At 37.8% G+C, this 18,251-nt stretch overlaps 2 protein-coding genes across 2 annotated transcripts; both read left to right on the top strand.

The window, feature by feature from the left end:
• The first annotated feature begins 199 nt into the window (after nucleotides 1-199).
• On the top strand, nucleotides 200-12,857 carry LOC306870988 (nucleolar protein 6-like). The gene is made up of 26 exons (XM_079418623.1): nucleotides 200-383; nucleotides 557-781; nucleotides 933-1,049; nucleotides 1,163-1,339; nucleotides 3,000-3,168; nucleotides 3,464-3,598; nucleotides 3,688-3,851; nucleotides 4,844-4,964; nucleotides 5,056-5,114; nucleotides 5,210-5,311; nucleotides 5,904-6,019; nucleotides 6,104-6,281; nucleotides 6,393-6,515; nucleotides 6,612-6,760; nucleotides 7,448-7,523; nucleotides 7,611-7,751; nucleotides 7,832-7,949; nucleotides 8,586-8,740; nucleotides 8,852-9,015; nucleotides 10,272-10,424; nucleotides 10,503-10,600; nucleotides 11,429-11,553; nucleotides 11,643-11,729; nucleotides 11,815-12,015; nucleotides 12,136-12,237; nucleotides 12,359-12,857. Exons 1-26 carry the CDS (start codon nucleotides 345-347, stop codon nucleotides 12,506-12,508), a joined length of 3,444 nt encoding a protein of 1,147 aa, XP_079274749.1. The 5' UTR covers nucleotides 200-344; the 3' UTR covers nucleotides 12,509-12,857.
• A 220-nt stretch (nucleotides 12,858-13,077) lies between these two features.
• Nucleotides 13,078-18,151, top strand: arsk (arylsulfatase family, member K). The gene is made up of 8 exons (XM_079418229.1): nucleotides 13,078-13,452; nucleotides 13,654-13,783; nucleotides 13,892-14,051; nucleotides 14,430-14,712; nucleotides 15,470-15,641; nucleotides 15,722-15,946; nucleotides 16,786-17,001; nucleotides 17,145-18,151. The coding sequence occupies exons 1-8, from the start codon at nucleotides 13,336-13,338 to the stop codon at nucleotides 17,417-17,419; spliced, it is 1,578 nt and encodes a 525-aa protein (XP_079274355.1). The 5' UTR covers nucleotides 13,078-13,335; the 3' UTR covers nucleotides 17,420-18,151.
• Nucleotides 18,152-18,251: the final 100 nt, after the last annotated feature.

Here is an 18,251-nt window from a genome sequence, read left to right as displayed (position 1 = left end):
TAAAAAAATATATATATTCATGTCCGTGCCTTATAGTCATTTTATATTTATAATATTAAATATTTGGAGAAAAAAAAATATATTTAATATTCCCAGGGAGGCGTCTAATGTAATCTCTACTAAACATGATTATGTTTGGAGGCGGAACCAAAGATAAATAGCCAATCACTGAAGGTTTCCCGCACACGGACCAATCGGTGAACTCACCAATGCAGCCCCTTGTTAGTGTGTCCCATGTGTTCCCCATGTGAGAGACGCGTTGAAAACTGTAAATTGGAAGAAACTGTAAATTAATTAATTTTTTGAATTTACCCTTCTAAGAGCTCACTGTATTTTCTGTCAAAATGAAGAAGAGAAAGGAATCGGCTGAAACGGAAGAACAGGTTCGTGCTGTTTCACGCAGTTTTCTTATCACATTACTTAGCAAAGTATTATTTCCAAAATACACAATTTTTGTAAATTAATTTAAAATATATAAAATATATTCAAAGATTTGCTTTTGTCGAGATATATATATATATATAATGTATGTATGTATGTATGTATATACACATAGATGGAGGTAATAGATAACTCTCAGAATGAAGAAGAAAATGAGAAAAAGAGTGCAAAACAGTCTAAGGACTCCAAACGAAAAGCAAAGGAGACCGTGTCAGATGATGGGGTCTTACGGCCAGTCAAGCTGTCCAAAAAAGAGCTGTACAAAGCCCCAACAGTAGAAGAGCTCAACCAGCTGAAAGAAGCAGAGAATCTCTTTCACTGCAGCATATTGAAAATGCAGGTTAGAAATGATTTACACTTTACTGTTTTTTTATATGTTATCTTAACATGTTTAAACGTGTCATATCAACACTGAGCTGCTCCCTGCATGATATACCTGTGAACTGTATATTGAGCTTTTCTTATCACTGATTCATATGGATGATGTTCAGATGGAGGAACTGCTGAAAGAAGTGGCCCTTAGTGAGCACAGGAAGAAGCTGGTGGACTCCTTTGTGCAGCAGGTCACAGATTTCTTGCAGTGTGTGCCCGAATCTGAAGTTGTGGAGGTCAGAAATCTGTGTGGCATTTCCATCAGCAGCAGCAAAAGTGCTGATTTGTACTGATACTCTATGGGAGCTGGCAATATCATTTTTCTTAATAGTTTTCTCTTTCTCTCTAGTTGGATGACATTTCATGGTTGTCAGGTGTTGAAGTCCCATTCCTCCTCGTCCCATCGACAACAAAAGGCAAATTTCACATGGAGCCTCCTGCATCAATCAGCCTGGTGGGCGGTTATCCATTGGGTACATGCATCAAACCCAAACTCTCTGTGGACTTGGCTGTTACCATTCCAGCTGTAAGTTGTACCTCAAAAACAACTTTTCTGCCTGTCTGTACACGTGTGTGTCTGTCTATAAATCTGTCTATCTATATATCCATACATCTGTCTGTCTCTCTGTCCTTATAACTGTTCGTCAAACTGTCTGTGTGTAGCCACACTCTAATCAGCTAATTAACTCAAAACACCTGCAAAAGCCTTTAAATGGTCTCTCAGTCTAGTTCTGTAGGCTACACAATCATGGGGAAGACTGCTGACTTGACAGTTGTCCAAAAGACGACCATTGACACCTTACACAAGGAGGGCAAGACACAAAAGGTCATTGCTAAAGAGGCCGGCTGTTCACAGAGCTCTGTGTCCAAGCACATTAATAGAGAGGCGAAGAGAAGGACAAGATGTGGTAGAAAAAAGTGTACAAGCAATAGGGATAACCGCACCCTGGAGAGGATTGTGAAACAAAACCCATTCAAAAATGTGGGGGAGATTCACAAAGAGTGGACTGCAGCTGGAGTCAGTGCTTCAAGAACCACCACGCACAGACGTATGCAAGACATGGGTTTCAGCTGTCGCATTCCTTGTGTCAAGCCACTCTTGAACAAGAGACCGCGTCAGAAGCGTCTTGCCTGGGCTAAAGACAAAAGGGACTGGACTGCTGCTGAGTGGTCCAAAGTTATGTTCTCTGATGAAAGTACATTTTGCATTTCCTTTGGAAATCAAGGTCCCAGAGTCTGGAGGAAGAGAGGAGAGGCACATATTCCACGTTGCTTGAGGTCCAGTGTAAAGTTTCCACAGTCGTTGATGGTTTGGGGTGCCATGTCATCTGCTGGTGTTGGTCCATTGTGTTTTCTGAGGTCCAAGGTCAACGCAGCCGTCTACCAGGAAGTTTTAGAGCACTTCATGCTTCCTGCTGCTGACCAACTTTATGGAGATGCAGATTTCATTTTCCAACAGGACTTGGCACCTGCACACACTGCCAAAGCTACCAGTACCTGGTTTAAGGACCATGGTATCCCTGTTCTTGATTGGCCAGCAAACTCGCCTGACCTTAACCCCATAGAAAACCTATGGGGTATTGTGAAGAGGAAGATGCAATACAACAGACCCAACAATTCAGAAGAGCTGAAGGCCACTATCAGAGCAACATGGGCTCTCATAACACCTGAGCAGTGCCACAGACTGATCGACTCCATGCCACGTCGCATTGCTGCAGTAATCCAGGCCAAAGGAGCCCCAACTAAATATTGAGTGCTGTACATGCTCATACTTTTCATGTTCATACTTTTCAGTTGGCCAACATTTCTAAAAATCATTTTTTTTGCATTGGTCTTAATTGATATTCTAATTTTCTGAGATACTGAATTTGGGACTTTCATTTGTTGTCAGTTTTAATCATCAAAATTAAAGGAAATAAACATTTGAAATATATCAGTCTGTGTAATGAATGAATCTAATATACAAGTTTCACTTTTTGAATGGTATTACTGAAATCAACTTTTTCATGATATTCTAATTTTATGACCAGCACCTGTATCTATCTGATTATATATCAACTGTACGTCTGCCTGTGTATGTATCTTGTCTGTCTGACTGGTACTTACTGTCTATCTCTCAGTCTTTCTGTCTAAAATATAGTGCATTAGTTCATTCTGTTACAATATGGTGTATTTTCTCTTTGAAGTCTATTTTGCACCCAATGGATGCCATTAACCAGCGGTATTCTCGAAAGCGAGCGCTGTATCTGGCTGGCCTGGCGCGGCATCTCTCCTTCACAAATTGTGTGGGTTCACTGCACTACTCATGTCTACATGGCGACCGACTTCGTCCAATCTTACTACTCAAACCCCCAGGTACAATTGTTGTAACAGTAGTTTGTGGTACTCATTAGCTCCTTCGAATTTTGCATCACATTTGCTTGTAAGTGCTTTCATGCCAAAGTGTGTATGCTGTTATTATCTGCTCAAATCGTTTTAGCTCCAAAGTTAATTGCTTTTAGCACATCCATTATTTTCCTGCTTGGAGTACACTAATAGAAGCAACCCTGTGGAAAAAAAACTGAGATTGATGGTCTTACTCGGGAGCATGATTATATTCCTCTTTGTTTTAAATTGAAGTGATCAAGTAACCTTTGTGTGTGGCCTTTAGGTAATGACAGCAGTAAGGTCACGTTAAGGATTCATGCCATTCCACCACCGGACTTCCTCAAACCTAGCCGCTTCCATCCTCAGAAGAACAACATCAGGACTAAGTGGTTTACCGGTGTTGCCAATATGCAGCAAGGTAATGAGGAATTTTCTGAGATCAATCTCAGTTTCATGACCGAGGTAGCAAACAATACTGATAATATTCTTTTCATTTTTATGATGCAGAGAGCAGTGAGCCCCCAACTCCTCATTATAACAGCACAGTTCTTGGAGATCATCTCCCACTGTCACATCTTCTGTTCCTGTCGGCTATCGGTGCCCAGTGTCCTGCTTTTGGAGAGGGTGTGGCTCTCCTCAAAGTGTGGCTAAGACAGCGAGAACTGGACCAGGTAAAACCACATAATTTCTGTTTGTTTGTTCATATGTTCATTTAATCAGTTTTACTTCATTATCTGTCTTTTTCAAATTTTTTGTAAGCACTTGGCATTAGATGTTATTCTTAATCTAAAGCTTCTTATTCTGATATTGTAGTTTTAGTAGATAGATTGTATTTAGCTGAAGGGATAGTTCACCCAAAAATGAAAATTCTGTCATTAATTACTCACCCTTATGTCGTTCCAAACCCATAAGACATTCGTTCATCATCTTAACAAAAATTTAAGATATTTTTGATGAAAACCTAGGTCTTTCTGACCCTCCATAGACTGCAACGGAGCCATCACAGTCCAGGTCCAGAAAGGTAGTAAGGACATTGATAAAATAGGCCGTGTGACATCAGTGGTTCAACCCTAATTTATTAAGCTAAGAGAATTATTTTTGTGTGCAAAGAAAACAAAAATAATGACTTTATTCAGCAATTTCTTCTCTTCTGGTCTGTCTCTGCCACCATTCAAGAGAGTACCAAGACACGCGTGTGTGTGTGTGTGCATTCCTCTGCTTGTAAACAAGGCGCAGTGCATCCAGGTTCTATGTCAGAACACTGGCTCCTGCGTCAGCAGCAACAGGTTTGAAATGACATGAGGGCGAGTAGTTAATGACAGAATTTTCATTTTTTGGTGAACTATCCCTTAAGGGACAATGAAACATTTAGCTGAACTTTATCCTCTTAACTTTAGATTAGTTTGAGAGTTAATTAATATTGTATATTTGTTTAATGCAGTTTTCCACAAAAATATTAAACCACTGCCAGACTGCTTGTTCTTGCAAACTCTTTTATTTATTTAAAAAACAAATTCTGCAGTCAGACAAAAAGAGCAAACAACAATTTTTTTTTTTATTTTTTTATATATATATATATATATATATATATATATATATATATATATATATATATATATATATATATATATATATATAAATTCTGTTTCTGTTGCTTCTTTAGGGTGCAGGTTGTTTCTGCGGCTTCCATGCATCAATGTTAATGGCTTATCTTCTGTCCACGCACAAAGTGGGCAAAACCATGAGTCCCTACCAGCTGTTGAGGAATGCACTGCACTTCTTGGGTAAGAGAGGTCAAAATGATTTTCAAAACACATTTTGGTGGTTATAAATGTGTATTAATCAGTTATCTGCTTTTTGCTTTCACATTTTCAGCTTCCACAGATCTGACAGAGAACGGCATCACCTTGGCTAAAAACCCAGACTCAAAAGCGGTGAGCAGAAGTGACTCAAGCAGTTACTTGCTCTTTTAGCCAGTTTTGTCTTGGTTGCATCATCATGCCTTTCTTTTTCTTTTCTCCTGCTTCAGCCTTCACTGCCTGAGTTTCACGCAGCATTCTCTGTGGTATTTGTGGACCCCTCTGGGCATCTCAATCTGCTTGCAGACATGACAGCTTTTACCTACAAACGGGTGAGCACCGCTGTATTATCACTGCAGCTCTGTGATAATGTGATATTCACTTACTTATAGTAATGTAAATTTAACACATTATTTTAGTAGAATTAAAATAAAAACAGTCCAAAATACAAACACAGTGAGCCCACCTGACCTGTATATAAGAGATTCTTATTTAAAAATATATAATATGTATGTAAGAGAACTGTATATAAGATTTATTTATTTTTTGCCAGTGGAGCAGTATTGTAGTCCAAGATTTACTTGTAATAAAATATTACAGGAAAAACTTTGTTTCCTTGGCAATTACCAGCAAATAAGTTTAAGTACTAAAATTGCTAATACTGAAATAAAAATTAAAAGCTAAATAGCCTATTAGATTAGAATATTAAAAGAGCTCATATAAATGACAAAAATGAAACCATTACTAATATGAAAATGATTCACTAAAGCAAAAATTGAAATTCACTAATTAAAATGCTAGTAAATACTGTAATAGTGTATTAATAATACTAAGGGCTTTTGTCATATATTTAATTAATTTATTGGCATGGAAATTTGAATGGGTTGGCAGCCATAATCTAAATGTTTCTGATTTGTCTGTCAGATCCAGCATGAGGCATCACTCTCTCTGACGTTCTGGGATGATCCAACAGTAGATGGCTTCCAGGCTCTGCTCATGACACCCAAATCCATGCTCAGAACATATGATAATGTCTTTAAGTAAGTTTCTGTCAACAGAGAAAACTGCTCTTTTGTTTTTGTATTCATGTATTCTCAAACTCTTTTTCTCACTCCCTTTCGCAGACTGGTTAACCTGGTGAAATTGCAGACCTCCTGTAAAAAGCTTTTACTCCTCAATGAGCTTATGGACCACAGTGGGAACTATGTCCTCACTGCATTGCCTATTGTTTTGTCCCTCTTGCAGCGAGGGCTTGGAGAAAGGATCCACCTTCTGGTACACTCACTCCCTCAAGACCCTGAGGTAGATTCACTACCAATAACATTTCCTTTGGTTGGACTGGGTGGTTCACCTATCAGAGCATTCCTAAACAGTCTGTATATGTTATTATAATCAGTGTAAATGGTTTTGCAGTGGACAGTGGACAGTACACCTCCTAAGCACAAGGACATGCCGCCTCTGAGCATTGGTTTGCTGCTGAACCCTGAACGTGCTCTCTCTGTCCTCGAGAGAGGACCGCCTGCAGATAACCCTAAGGTAAACTAGCCCACATATGCACAGATGTCTTATATGTATGTGTCTTACAGTTCTGTAGCGGTGTCTGAAAACCCTCTCTGTTGTTGGTGTTTGAAGGCAGCTGAGTTCCGGCAGCTGTGGGGCTTTCGCTCACAGTTGCGACGCTTCCAGGATGGAGCCATCACTGAGGCAGTGCTGTGGTCAAGGAACTCCATGTCTGAGAAGAGATTCATTGTACAGAAGATCATTACTCACCTGCTAGAGCTGTACGTCTCTATTCTGGCTGTTGCTTTACTTGAATACACTATCTAAAGGTGTATTAGATGTTTTAGCCAATTCACAAGTTTACTTAAAATTTTATTTCAGTTAGTGTCTGCAGTGTCAGTTAGTTTTTTTGGGGTGTTTTGATTATTCGATTTATTAAGTAGCAATTGAATTATATACCTTGTGCCCTGTTTTTAATGTTTAGAAATTATATTTTTTGAAATTTAAATTACACATTTTAGGTGGAAAAAAAGCACATAACAGAATTTGCTAAAACAAAAAATACTTAAAATTCAAATAAAAAAATAAAAAAAGCTCAATTCAAAACATTAATAAAAGGGTGGGTGCCTGTATGTCTTAAAAAGGTCTTCAAAAGTCTTAATTTGCCCTTGCATAATTTTATGCAGTTACTTAAGAAGCAAATGGAGGAAAAAATCGAAGCAAAATGAGTTTATGCTTAAAATGGATATTAATACTGAAGGTACACAAATGAGTCAGAATCTAATTAAATTGGAATCAACTCAAAATTAAAGCTTGTAAATCACAATCAAACTGAATATTAATTTCAAGGTAGTACTCTGGAACATTGTTACCGTTTTGTTTTCCAAGCTTTTCCTTGACACATTTTTCCATTAACTACATTATCATAGAAATAAAAAACAGTTATTTGTTGTTTTCTTTCATTCTAGGCATGCCGATATCCCCAGATCATGCATCACATTTGTTGGTGGACATCTGGATATTGTCATTAGATGTAGCATAGAGGTACTTCATAGAAGTGAATGTGGTACTCATTAAATGATAAAGGTTTGATTCGTCTACAAAAGTTCATGGTGTCTCTTTGTCCCCCAGAACCATACTACAGGAGAGGAGGAGAGTCTGGAGGTGGTTCAGTCTTACGATGATCTGAGCAAGAAGCTTTGGCAGTTGAAGGATCTGCCACTGTCTATCACGTCAGTGCAGGGTGCCCACCAGGCCTTAAGATACACACAGGTCAGTCACCTCCTTTGCTATATTCAGTTGTGTGATACATTCATGTATATGTCTTCATTTTCCTCATTTGTCCTCCGCAGGTTTTCCCACCAGTTCCTGTGAGGCTGGACTATTCATTTTTTGAGAAAACGAAGAACCATCTTGGATTAGTGCCAAAGGTGGGCAAACCTTGCCCTTGCTACATAACACCTATTAAAGGTAATGACTTTTTTTTATGTATCAACACATCAATTCTATGATATAGAATAGATAGATATACTTTAAAAGTTCTCCTTATGCGTTCCACAGAAGAAAATCATACAGGTTTAGAACAACATGAGTTAGCAGAAGTTAGCATCACCCTGATTCCCTCAACAACAACAAAAAACTATTTGCTTTTTTTCTTCCTGGGTTTTGTGACGTCACTAACCCCTATGTTTACATAAACCCTCCTCCTGGGAACATGCAACTGTCTGTAATGGTAAGAGGGCGTAACGTTTCCAGACAACGTGAACTAGACGGTTGGCGAATCACAACACACTGGGCCAGCTAACCATAGGGATGGGCTTCATTGAACCAAGAACTCAACTGACCGTTTTGATGAGAACGGGAACAACGGTGTTACCTGTGTATAATAAAGTTAAAATATGTGGAAATAAAATGTTTTTTAAACAAAGCATGGATACATGTTCCACTATACCCCATAAACACAATTGGAAAAAGAAAATCCAAACCCCTTTCCTGTAGCACTCTATTTTGGGTTGATGTTTATTATGTTTTGAGCACAGCTCCACAGATATGACTTATTTGAATATGCTGTTATCTTTCATCCCCATTTGCCTTTTGTTTTCCTAGTCATTGTTCATATGGAGGGAAGTGGAAAATGGCCCAGTGAGCCCATGGCAATACGCCATGTTAAAGCAGCCTTTCACATCTGCTTGAGAGAACTGTTGTGCAAACAACACAATTACAGATGCCATGCCACACCTGACTACCTGGATGTGTGGAAGGTAACATTCATATTCGTATTTCTGCTGTTTTTCACATTTACTGTATTAGTAATATGCTGTCCAAATGAAGTTACAAGCACAATCAACATAATTTCACCTTCATCCATTCAGGATGGGCTAGTCTTCCGAATCCAGGTGGCGTATCACAGAGAACCGCAGATCCTGAGGGAAAGCCTGACCCCTGAGGGAATGCTGATCTACAGGGACAACGCTGAGGCCCAGGCACTGGAGCTGGAGACCCTGCACAAACCTTTTCTAACCAGCACCTTGCATGGGTACAAGATACATGTTATATATATATATATATATATTAGGGATGCCACAATTCTCAATATAATATTGAACCGTTCGGTACGACATCCACGGTTCAATACGCGCTTGTGAATTGCGGTTTTTTCGGTTTTACGTTTAAATAATTTATGTGCGTTTTATTTCTCTCCGAATTGACTGTTTGTGTGTGCCTGTAAGTCTACGAGCTGAGATGAGGAAACTCCTCCCCGCGAGTAAATATTCAATCACTATTCTCTAAAGTTAGGGGGCGCTTAACCATCATTCCACACTTTAACATGGCGAGCGGCGGTGAAGTGAGGCAACAGTATGAGGAAGCGCCGGCGTCTTTCAAATCTGCGGTGTGGGGACATTTCGGTTTTGCCGTTGAGTATAATGCCGAGGAAGAAAAAACGGTGAACAAAAAAATGACTGTGTGCAAGCATTGTTTTACACGTATAGCCTACTCAAACGGAAATACTTCCAACATGACTGCACATCTGCGGCGCCATCACCCAGCAATATCACTGTCTGAAGGCAGGATAGCAGAGAAGGTAATAAAGTCCTCCAAAAAACAACAATCCCTCGCTGAATCCTTCCAGCAAACATAAGTTACCCAACTGGTTCCGAGAGACACATAAAAATAACAAAGGCAGTGGGGGTGTTCATTGCTAAAGATTTGCTTTGAAGGATACTGTACTGGAGTACTGTTAAGTTTAATTAAGATGGTTTATTTATGTTTACTGAAGTACAAATATGTTTATTTGAAATGGTCAATTTATGTTTATTAACTTCACATGTGTTTATTTTCAAAATGTAGGAATTTATGTGTTCCCCAGTTTGTACATGGGCTACCAGCAGCTCTAAGATTTCAGTGTTAATTTTTTTTTATTTAATACACTAGGAACTAGTGTACTTTTCTTGGCTTTTAAGTAAAATAAAGGAGTATTGCAATAAATCGTTTTTATTTTTTTTTCTCCTTAACCTCCTACTGTTCCTATTGCCTAAGCATAGAATAACAAACAAAAAAAAAAAAAAAACTTGTGTCAAGCCATCAGAACCGAACCGAACCGAAAACCGTGTTAAAAAACCGAGGTATGTATTGAACCGTAGGCTAACTGTATTGTTGCATCCCTAATATATATATATATATATATATATATATATATATATATATATATATATAACATGCAGAACACATTCATCCTTGTCTTGGCGAAGAGCTTGTTTAGATAAATGTATGACGTGTTGTGTAACATGTTAGGCTCCAGCAGCAGTATGGGTGTTTTGGTGTCGTGTGCCGCCTGGCTAAACGCTGGTTGGCATCTCAATTCCTGTTGGAAGATATCCGAGAGGACGCAGCTGATCTGCTGGTAGCTTCACTTTTCCTACATCCTGCTCCCTTCACTTCACCAAGGTAATTTGGCCCTCTGATTCATGTAATCATCATTATATGGTGTATATATACATACAGTGACACCACACCTTTTCACAGCTCTCCTCAGGTGGGGTTCCTTCGCTTCCTTCATTTGGTTTCCACTTTTGACTGGAAAAACAATCCCCTGATAGTCAACCTCAATGGGAAACTCACAGGTAAGCTTCACCTTGGATATTTCATGTTGCTTTTTAGGGCTTGCACGACTAACCTTTTTTACTACTTTAAGAAAAGTTGTCGACTAGTCAGCAGGTCAGTGTTTACTTTATATAAATGCAGTTTTTGCTGCATGGAAAGTCTACTGACAGGTTCATGTCTTGAATGGTGCAAAAAACAGTCATGTCCCAGTCACTTATAGTTTTGATGAGTCTGGTGTGGTTTGCTTATGACATGTTTTTATAATATACATTCAATATACACTCGTTCAAAAGACTTTAAAAGAAGTCTTCTATGCTCACCAAGGCTGTATTTATTTTATTTAAAATGCAGTAAAAACTGTAATGTGAAATATTGTTACAAATTAAAATTGTAACACTATTAAAAACTGTTATATTAAAATGTAATTTATTATTGTGATGGCAAAGCTGAATTTTCAGCACCCATTACTCCACTCTTCAGTGTCACATGATCCTTCAGAAATCATTCTAATATGCTAATTTGCTGCTCAAGAAACATTTCTTTAGCCATGCTGATTAAAAGTATTAATTTCTTAAAAAAAAAAAAAAAAAACACTGACCCCCAAAAAACAGTGTGAAAAAACTGTCAAGTACTGACAAAATAAATTTCTCAGAGCTTTATTAGGAACCAGGAAGTGTCCTCCTTTAATCATGTAAAATGTGTAGAACAAACACAACGGAAGTCATCTGATCCATAGCTAGTTGACTCAGATCTAACACACTGACAATTAGCAGAACAAATGATCTGTGCACTCCTTGAAACATGTGGATATTGAAATGATTCAATGATTCATATTGTTTTTGTTTCAGCTGCTGAACAAACAGATATAAAGAATTACTTTGTGGCCTCTCGAGAATCTCTTCCCACCATGTTCATAGTCACTCCCAATGACAAGAAAGTCTCTGTTTGGACTAAAGGGGCTCCTTCTGTGCAGGTTTGTAGATCCAGTATTCTCAAATTCTAACAGATTTGCTGTATTGTACAGTGTGTATAAACATAAGTGATGTTGTGTCCTCCGTATAGATGCTCCAGCGTGCCATCATGTTGGCAGCAGAGTCTCTACGTCTTTTAGAGACTCAGCTTGACTCTGGTGAAAAGCAGGACATGCAGGTCAGTTCCTCTGTTCCGCCTGTATTATGCAAATTTATGAAACTCATCTTTTTGTCTTTAACCTCACTGTTTCCTCTGTTTCTAGGTGGTATTTCGACCCCCTCTGGAGGCGTATGATGTTCTAATCCACCTCGATTCAAAGCAGGTTCCTCTGTTAGCCAAAGCTGTGGATCCTCCTGCCAATACCTTCCTGCGAGGCACCCATAGTGGACAACCGTTCGCTTCGGGAGGAGCTCTGCCAGTCATAGACTATGATCCGGTCCGACTGTATCTGTCTGAACTCAGGGTTTGTGTAGTTTTTAATTAACTTTTACTGAATCTTTTACTGCATTATGCCATGTTATACTTAAAATACCATGTAAATTAGATCAGATCTATTTTATACCAGTTCTCTTGTGATTTTTAGGAAGCATTTGGAGATCTGGCTCTATTTTTCTACGACCCGTATGGCGGAACTGTGATCGCAGTGCTGTGGAAGCCAGCTGCCTTTGAGCCGAAACCCTTTAAGGTTTCTCATTTTTATTTTGAGCTTTTATTTACTATGACCCTGAGTATGGCAGAATTTAAGTGAACTGGGTTACAGTTAAGATTTATGGCACGTTCTTACTTCTGATTTTCTGTGTTCTCAGGCATCTTTAATGAACGCCCACCGGGTGGAGGTGAATGACAATGTGGCAACCACCGTGCCAAATGTAGATGCCATCGTGCAGGATTTCCGCATCATCGGGGAGGGTCTCGTCAAAAGATTGGAACTGAGAACAGAAAAATGGGTTGTCTAGGATCCGGCAGTAGTTTCTGTAGGAATAACTGTTGATCTGGATGTTGCAGTGTGTTTACTTGTATATTTTATGTACTCGAATTGCTTCAATTAAATTCTCTGCATCTGCTTTTTAAAAATATTGTTATACTGTAATATTTTAATCAAGTAATAACAAAATTATGTGTTTTCTCTTTATACAATGAGTTGTGACCATAAAGGCAAAATTACTGCATTGTGGAAAATTGCAGAACATGTAGTTGTTGTCCTTTTTGCTGTATTTTTTTTTTCTTGAAATAATTCTCTGCTCATCAATGTTCACCAAACAAAAATACAGTACAAACAGTAATATTGTAAAATATTAAAATTTAAAAAAAAAAGTATTTTAATGTGTTCTTTTATAGAATATAGTATATAATATTATTTTATGTTTTAAAATGTAACTTATTCCCGTGATGGCAAAGCTGAATTTTCAGACTGATTATATATTTACATTTAGTCATTTAGCAGACGCTTTTATCCAAAGCAACTTACAAACGAGTATGTATGTAAAATACAGGGCTTATTATATGTTGTCCAATAGGTGGCGGTGTGTGCCTGATTGTTTACGGAAAAGGAAAAGACGAAACTATTTTGTTAGACAATCTAGTTACTAACATAAACCGACATAGTACGGCTTTCTAATGTTATGTGTAAAATGTACATGTTGTTGATAGTGCGAGTTCATTGCATGCAGCCCGGACATCTCGCTGTTTAAGGAGAGGCTAAGTTTTCACGACTTATTGACAAAGCTTCATCTTCATCGTTATTAGAAGTGTTTTTAACGCTCTGCGGGCTTCTGGATGCACAATGCTCATGTTCCGTGTGTTAATGGTGTTGATTCTTCATGTGAACGCGCACTGCATGCATCTGAACTGGACATCACATGACAGACCAAACATAGTCATGCTAATGTCTGATGCCTTCGTAAGTCACCTATTTTACATGATAAAAAACTAAACGTCGTAAAAGTGGCTGTTTACTCATTTTTCAGTCACTCTGCAGAACTAATGCTGTGTTTCAAAACCTAGAAAGCTGCCTAACTATAAGCAAAAGCTTAAGTAGGCAGCTCACAAGGTTTTATGAAATAAAATGTGTTGTCTGACTTCTGTTTTCTTAATACTGAAGGATGGCAGGTTAACTTTTTCTCCAAGCAGTAAAGTTGTACAGCTGCCTTACATCAACTATATGAGGGAAATGGGTGCAGTTTTTCTCAACTCGTACACTAATTCACCAATCTGCTGTCCTTCTAGGGCAGGTAGAGTATTAGTCTGCGTATTTTTACCTAATGTGTACCATTTTTTTTGTATACATGCAATATAGAAATGAGATGAAAATCTTGATGTATCTAAATGCGTTTTGCCAGCTATGTGGAGTGGGCAGTTTGTGCATTTGACCCAGGCCTGGAACAATTATAAATGTCTTGATCCCAATGCCACCACGTGGATGGACCATTTAGGAAAGAGTGGGTACCACACTCATAGCATGGGGAAACTAGACTACACATCAGGACATCACTCTGTCAGGTGACTTTTTTATAACCCCGAAAATGTATTGAATTAAAAATATACATTTTTAATTCAAAAGTGGGTCTGGCAGATTTTTTAACGTCTTCGATAGAAGACTCATCAAGGCTGCAGTTATTTGAAAAGACAGTAAAATGGTAATATTGTGAAATATTACCATTTAAATGAACTGATTTCTATTTTAAAATGTAATTTATTTCTGTGATATAAAAACTGAATTTGTAGCAGCCTTTAATCCAGTCTTCAGTGTTATATGATTTCAGAAATCATTCTAATATACTGATTTAGCATGTTTTAAAAATTATAAAACAATTAATATACTGTTTTAAATATAGGCAAAAAAACTGTTCTGACATCTGGAACTTCTCTGTTGTTCAGTAATCGTGTGGAGGCGTGGACCAGAGATGTTCCATTCCTGCTGAGACAAGAGGGCCGTCCGATCACTGATCTGGTGGGTGATACATCCACAAAGAGGGTGATGACTAAAGACTGGAACATCACTGATGCTGCAGTCCAGTGGATCCGACACACTGCTGTGTCCCTTGCCCAGCCATTTGCACTATACGTGGGGCTCAATCTCCCCCACCCGTACCGCACAGACTCCCTGGGACCCACAGCCGGGGGTTCCACCTTCCGCACCTCCCCGTATTGGCTAAACAAGGCAGGTTGCTTTACCTGATCTAATGGAGACATAAATAACCAGTAAATTTCAAAATCTCAATTGAATTGGAGTGTTAAAACATTTAAGATTTTTTCACTGCACTCAATTTGAGATTTGAATCCGAGAATCAGAAACTGATTTGGCTTGGAATCTTAAAGCAGTGTGTTTCAAAGGGAAATAGTAAAATGAAAGTAAACTAGGAAGATCAACACACTGTTGAACTATTCCCTTTATTTTCAAAATAGAACAGCAGAATTTGATCACAGATCTTCACCCATTAAATTAAATTAAAAATAGTGACAGACATAATTAACTTGAAGAAGTTTGTCCATTTTGTAGTTACAACAGTTCCAAACAAATACCGTCAAATATAATATTCAAAAAATATAATTTGCTCATTTATGTGTTTTTGCTGTTTCATGTCTTCTTCTTTTTAGATTTATGATTCTGAAGACTTGAGACAACCATAGTTAATTTATGTAGCAGAGACATGGCTACATAAAAATTACAGCAGAAAATTACATGGCAAAATGAGTAACATTTAAACTAAAATTAAAATGTAAAAATTAAGGTTAATTCAAACATAATTAAATTTTATAATAGCATATAAATAATATAAAAATAGCACTGCTGTTATTATGATTGCATATTTTGGTTCATTACAATTATTACTGATTTTATTCACAGCATGTACACTAATAACAGTCAGTCCGCAGTGGCAAAGGTACTTTGACAATGATTGTGTTTTCTCTCAAAGGTTTCTTACGATCAAGTGTCTGTTCCGAAGTGGTTACGGGTTGAAGACATGCACCCTGTGGATTACTACTCCACCTTCAGCAAAAATTGCAGTGGCCACTTCACAGAAAAAGAGATCAGAAACATTAGAGCCTATTACTATGCCATGTGTGCTGAAACAGACAGCATGTTGGGTGAGCAGCCACTTGTGTGTTTAAGTGTTGTTTTGTCACTGGGTTTAATGTAATGATATACTGTCATTATGTGTCTGCAGGTGAGGTGATAGCTGCTCTTAGAGACTCTGGCTTACTGAACAGGACAGTTGTACTGTTCACCTCGGATCATGGGGATCTAGCCATGGAACACAGGCAGTTCTATAAGATGTCCATGTTTGAGGGCAGCTCTCATGTCCCCCTGCTTATAATGGGCCCAGGAGTGAAGACTGGCTTTGAAATCAGTCTACCTGTGTCTCTAGTGGACATTTATCCCACCGTGCTTGGTAAGGGTGGGAACTGGTTGCTCCACTTGAATTAGTATAATATGTTGTTATAGGCAGAGGTTCAGTTATTCAAAATAAAGCTTGGCTTGATATGTAGGTGAATCTTAGCAAAAAGAGTTCATACAGTCCATAAACCTCACCCTGTTTGGCCTATACACTACCAGTCAAGCGTTTTTGAACAGTAAGATTTTTACTGTTTTTTAAAGAAGTCTCTTCTGCTCACCAAGCCTGCATTTATTTGATCCAAACAGCAAATTTTTGAAATATTTTTACTATTTAAAATAACGGGTTTCTATTTGAATATATTTTTAAAATGTAATTTATTCCAGTGATTTCAAAGCAGAATTTTCAGCATCATTACTCCAGTCACATGATCCTTCAGAAATCATTCTGATATTCTAATTTGCTGCTCAAAAAACATTTATTATTATTATTTTGATAACAACTGAGTAGAATCTTTTCAGGTTTAACAGCATTTATCTGAAATAGAAATCTTTTGTAACATTATACATGTCTCTATCATCACTTTTGATCAATTTAAAGCATCCTTGCTGAATAAAAATATGAATTTCTATAATTTCTTTCCCCCAAAAAAATTATACTGACTCCAAGCTTTTGAATGATATAGTGTGTAATGTTACAAAAGCTTTTTATTTGAAATAAATGCTGATCTTTGGATCTTTCTATTCATCAAAGAACCCGGAATATATATATATATATATATATATATATATATATATATTATTATTTTATTTTTATTTATTTGGGGGGGGGGGGGGGGGGGATATGACCTGGAAATGATTTTATTTGTTTCCATCTGTGCTATATGTTTTGGTTAGATCTTGCTGGTGTTCCACAGCCAGGGGGTCTCAGTGGTCACTCGCTGATCCCTCTGGTTTCTGGGGTCAGCGCTCAGTCAGCGGAGCCTCATCCCGGCTGGGTGCTCAGTGAATATCATGGTTGCAATGCAAACGCTTCCACGTATATGCTGAGGATCGGCGAGTGGAAGTACATCACATATGCAGATGGATTGACCGTTCCCACACAACTCTTTAGTGAGTTTCTTTTCATGATAGCACTGCTGATTATGTGTAATGATATATCTTCTTTTGCCAGAGTATTTTGCACAACAGGGATGTGATGTCCCTGCTATATATAACTGCCTTAAGTAACTGGTTTCAATGTTCTCTCCACATAGACTTGTCCAAAGATGAATCAGAATTGAGAAATGTTGCATCACATTTCCCTGATGTATGTCAGGACTTGGACAAACTGTTACGCACCGTTGTGGACTATCCCAGTGTCTCCCAAGCTGTTCACCGCTACAATAAAAAACAGTTTCTGGAATGGAAGCAAAACCTAGGAGACAGTTACTCCCAGATCATAGCCAACCTGCGATGGCACATTGACTGGCAAAAGGATGCCATGTCCTATGAGAGAGTTATTGAAGAGTGGCTGTTCGGGCTGGATTGATCATCCGTTATATAACTGTCAGTGATCAGCACAAACAAGAGACTATTCATGTTCCTAGTTGGAACAAAAAAACAATGTGATCTCCAAAAGTCAAGGCATAGTTTAATGGCAAAAGTAAACATAGTTTAATGGCACTATACTTGTGAAATAACCTAAAACATATGATTTTATTATTTTTATTTGGATTTAATCTTTTAAATAAAAGCAATTATTTATTTATCTATCTATCTATCTAGTTTTAGGAGCTAATTTTTAGTCAATCCTGCAAGACAGACTTTTCAAGATAGGAGATGGAATAAAAATGACCTCCTAAAACTTACTGCCAGATTCTGGAAGATAAATTCTTCAAACAGTGGTACAAGAGGATGTGGTGCTGGTCCTTCAAGAATCACTCACAACTTATCTGTCCATAAAGCCTATTAAAAAAATCGGTCTATCTGTATTTCACAATACTTAAGCATGTCATTCTTATTAAGTGAGGATAATTTTTTAGGATTGTTTGGTTGATTGGACATACTGACCAGCCTTCAGTGGGCCTGACAGATAGCATTAGATTATATAATATAGCTTATATAAAGCGCTAATATAATGAATTATGCATTTATATAGCGCTTTATTGTGTATTGCTGTACACCCAAAGCACTTTACAATCATGTGGGGGGGTCTCTCCTCAACCACCACCAGTGTGCAGCATTGATAATATAAGTAATAAATAAGGTAATATATTATTCTAATATGGTTATTTTATTTATTTTATTGGCATATATAACAGTTATTTGTATAAATTATAAAACACTATGACAAGGCAATGTTTAATTTATTATATTATATA

Source organism: Barbus barbus (assembly GCF_936440315.1).
Source record: "Barbus barbus genome assembly, chromosome: 6".
In the NCBI taxonomy this organism is placed as follows: domain Eukaryota; kingdom Metazoa; phylum Chordata; class Actinopteri; order Cypriniformes; family Cyprinidae; genus Barbus; species Barbus barbus.
This window is presented reverse-complemented; position numbering and strand designations above follow the sequence as displayed.

What these genes read in the sequence shown, in the direction of transcription:
- LOC306870988 (XM_079418623.1), top strand. Translation starts at nt 345, where the DNA reads ATGAAGAAGAGAAAGGAATCGGCTGAAACGGAAGAACAG. An exon ending in AGGCCTTAAGATACACACAG is followed by an intron (nt 7,752 to 7,831) that starts GTCAGTCACCTC and finishes TGTCCTCCGCAG; the next exon opens with GTTTTCCCACCAGTTCCTGT. An exon ending in TGTATCTGTCTGAACTCAGG is followed by an intron (nt 12,016 to 12,135) that starts GTTTGTGTAGTT and finishes TGTGATTTTTAG; the next exon opens with GAAGCATTTGGAGATCTGGC.
- arsk (XM_079418229.1), top strand. Translation starts at nt 13,336, where the DNA reads ATGCTCATGTTCCGTGTGTTAATGGTGTTGATTCTTCATGTGAACGCG. An exon ending in CCCCGTATTGGCTAAACAAG is followed by an intron (nt 14,713 to 15,469) that starts GCAGGTTGCTTT and finishes TTTCTCTCAAAG; the next exon opens with GTTTCTTACGATCAAGTGTC. An exon ending in CATTTATCCCACCGTGCTTG is followed by an intron (nt 15,947 to 16,785) that starts GTAAGGGTGGGA and finishes TGTTTTGGTTAG; the next exon opens with ATCTTGCTGGTGTTCCACAG.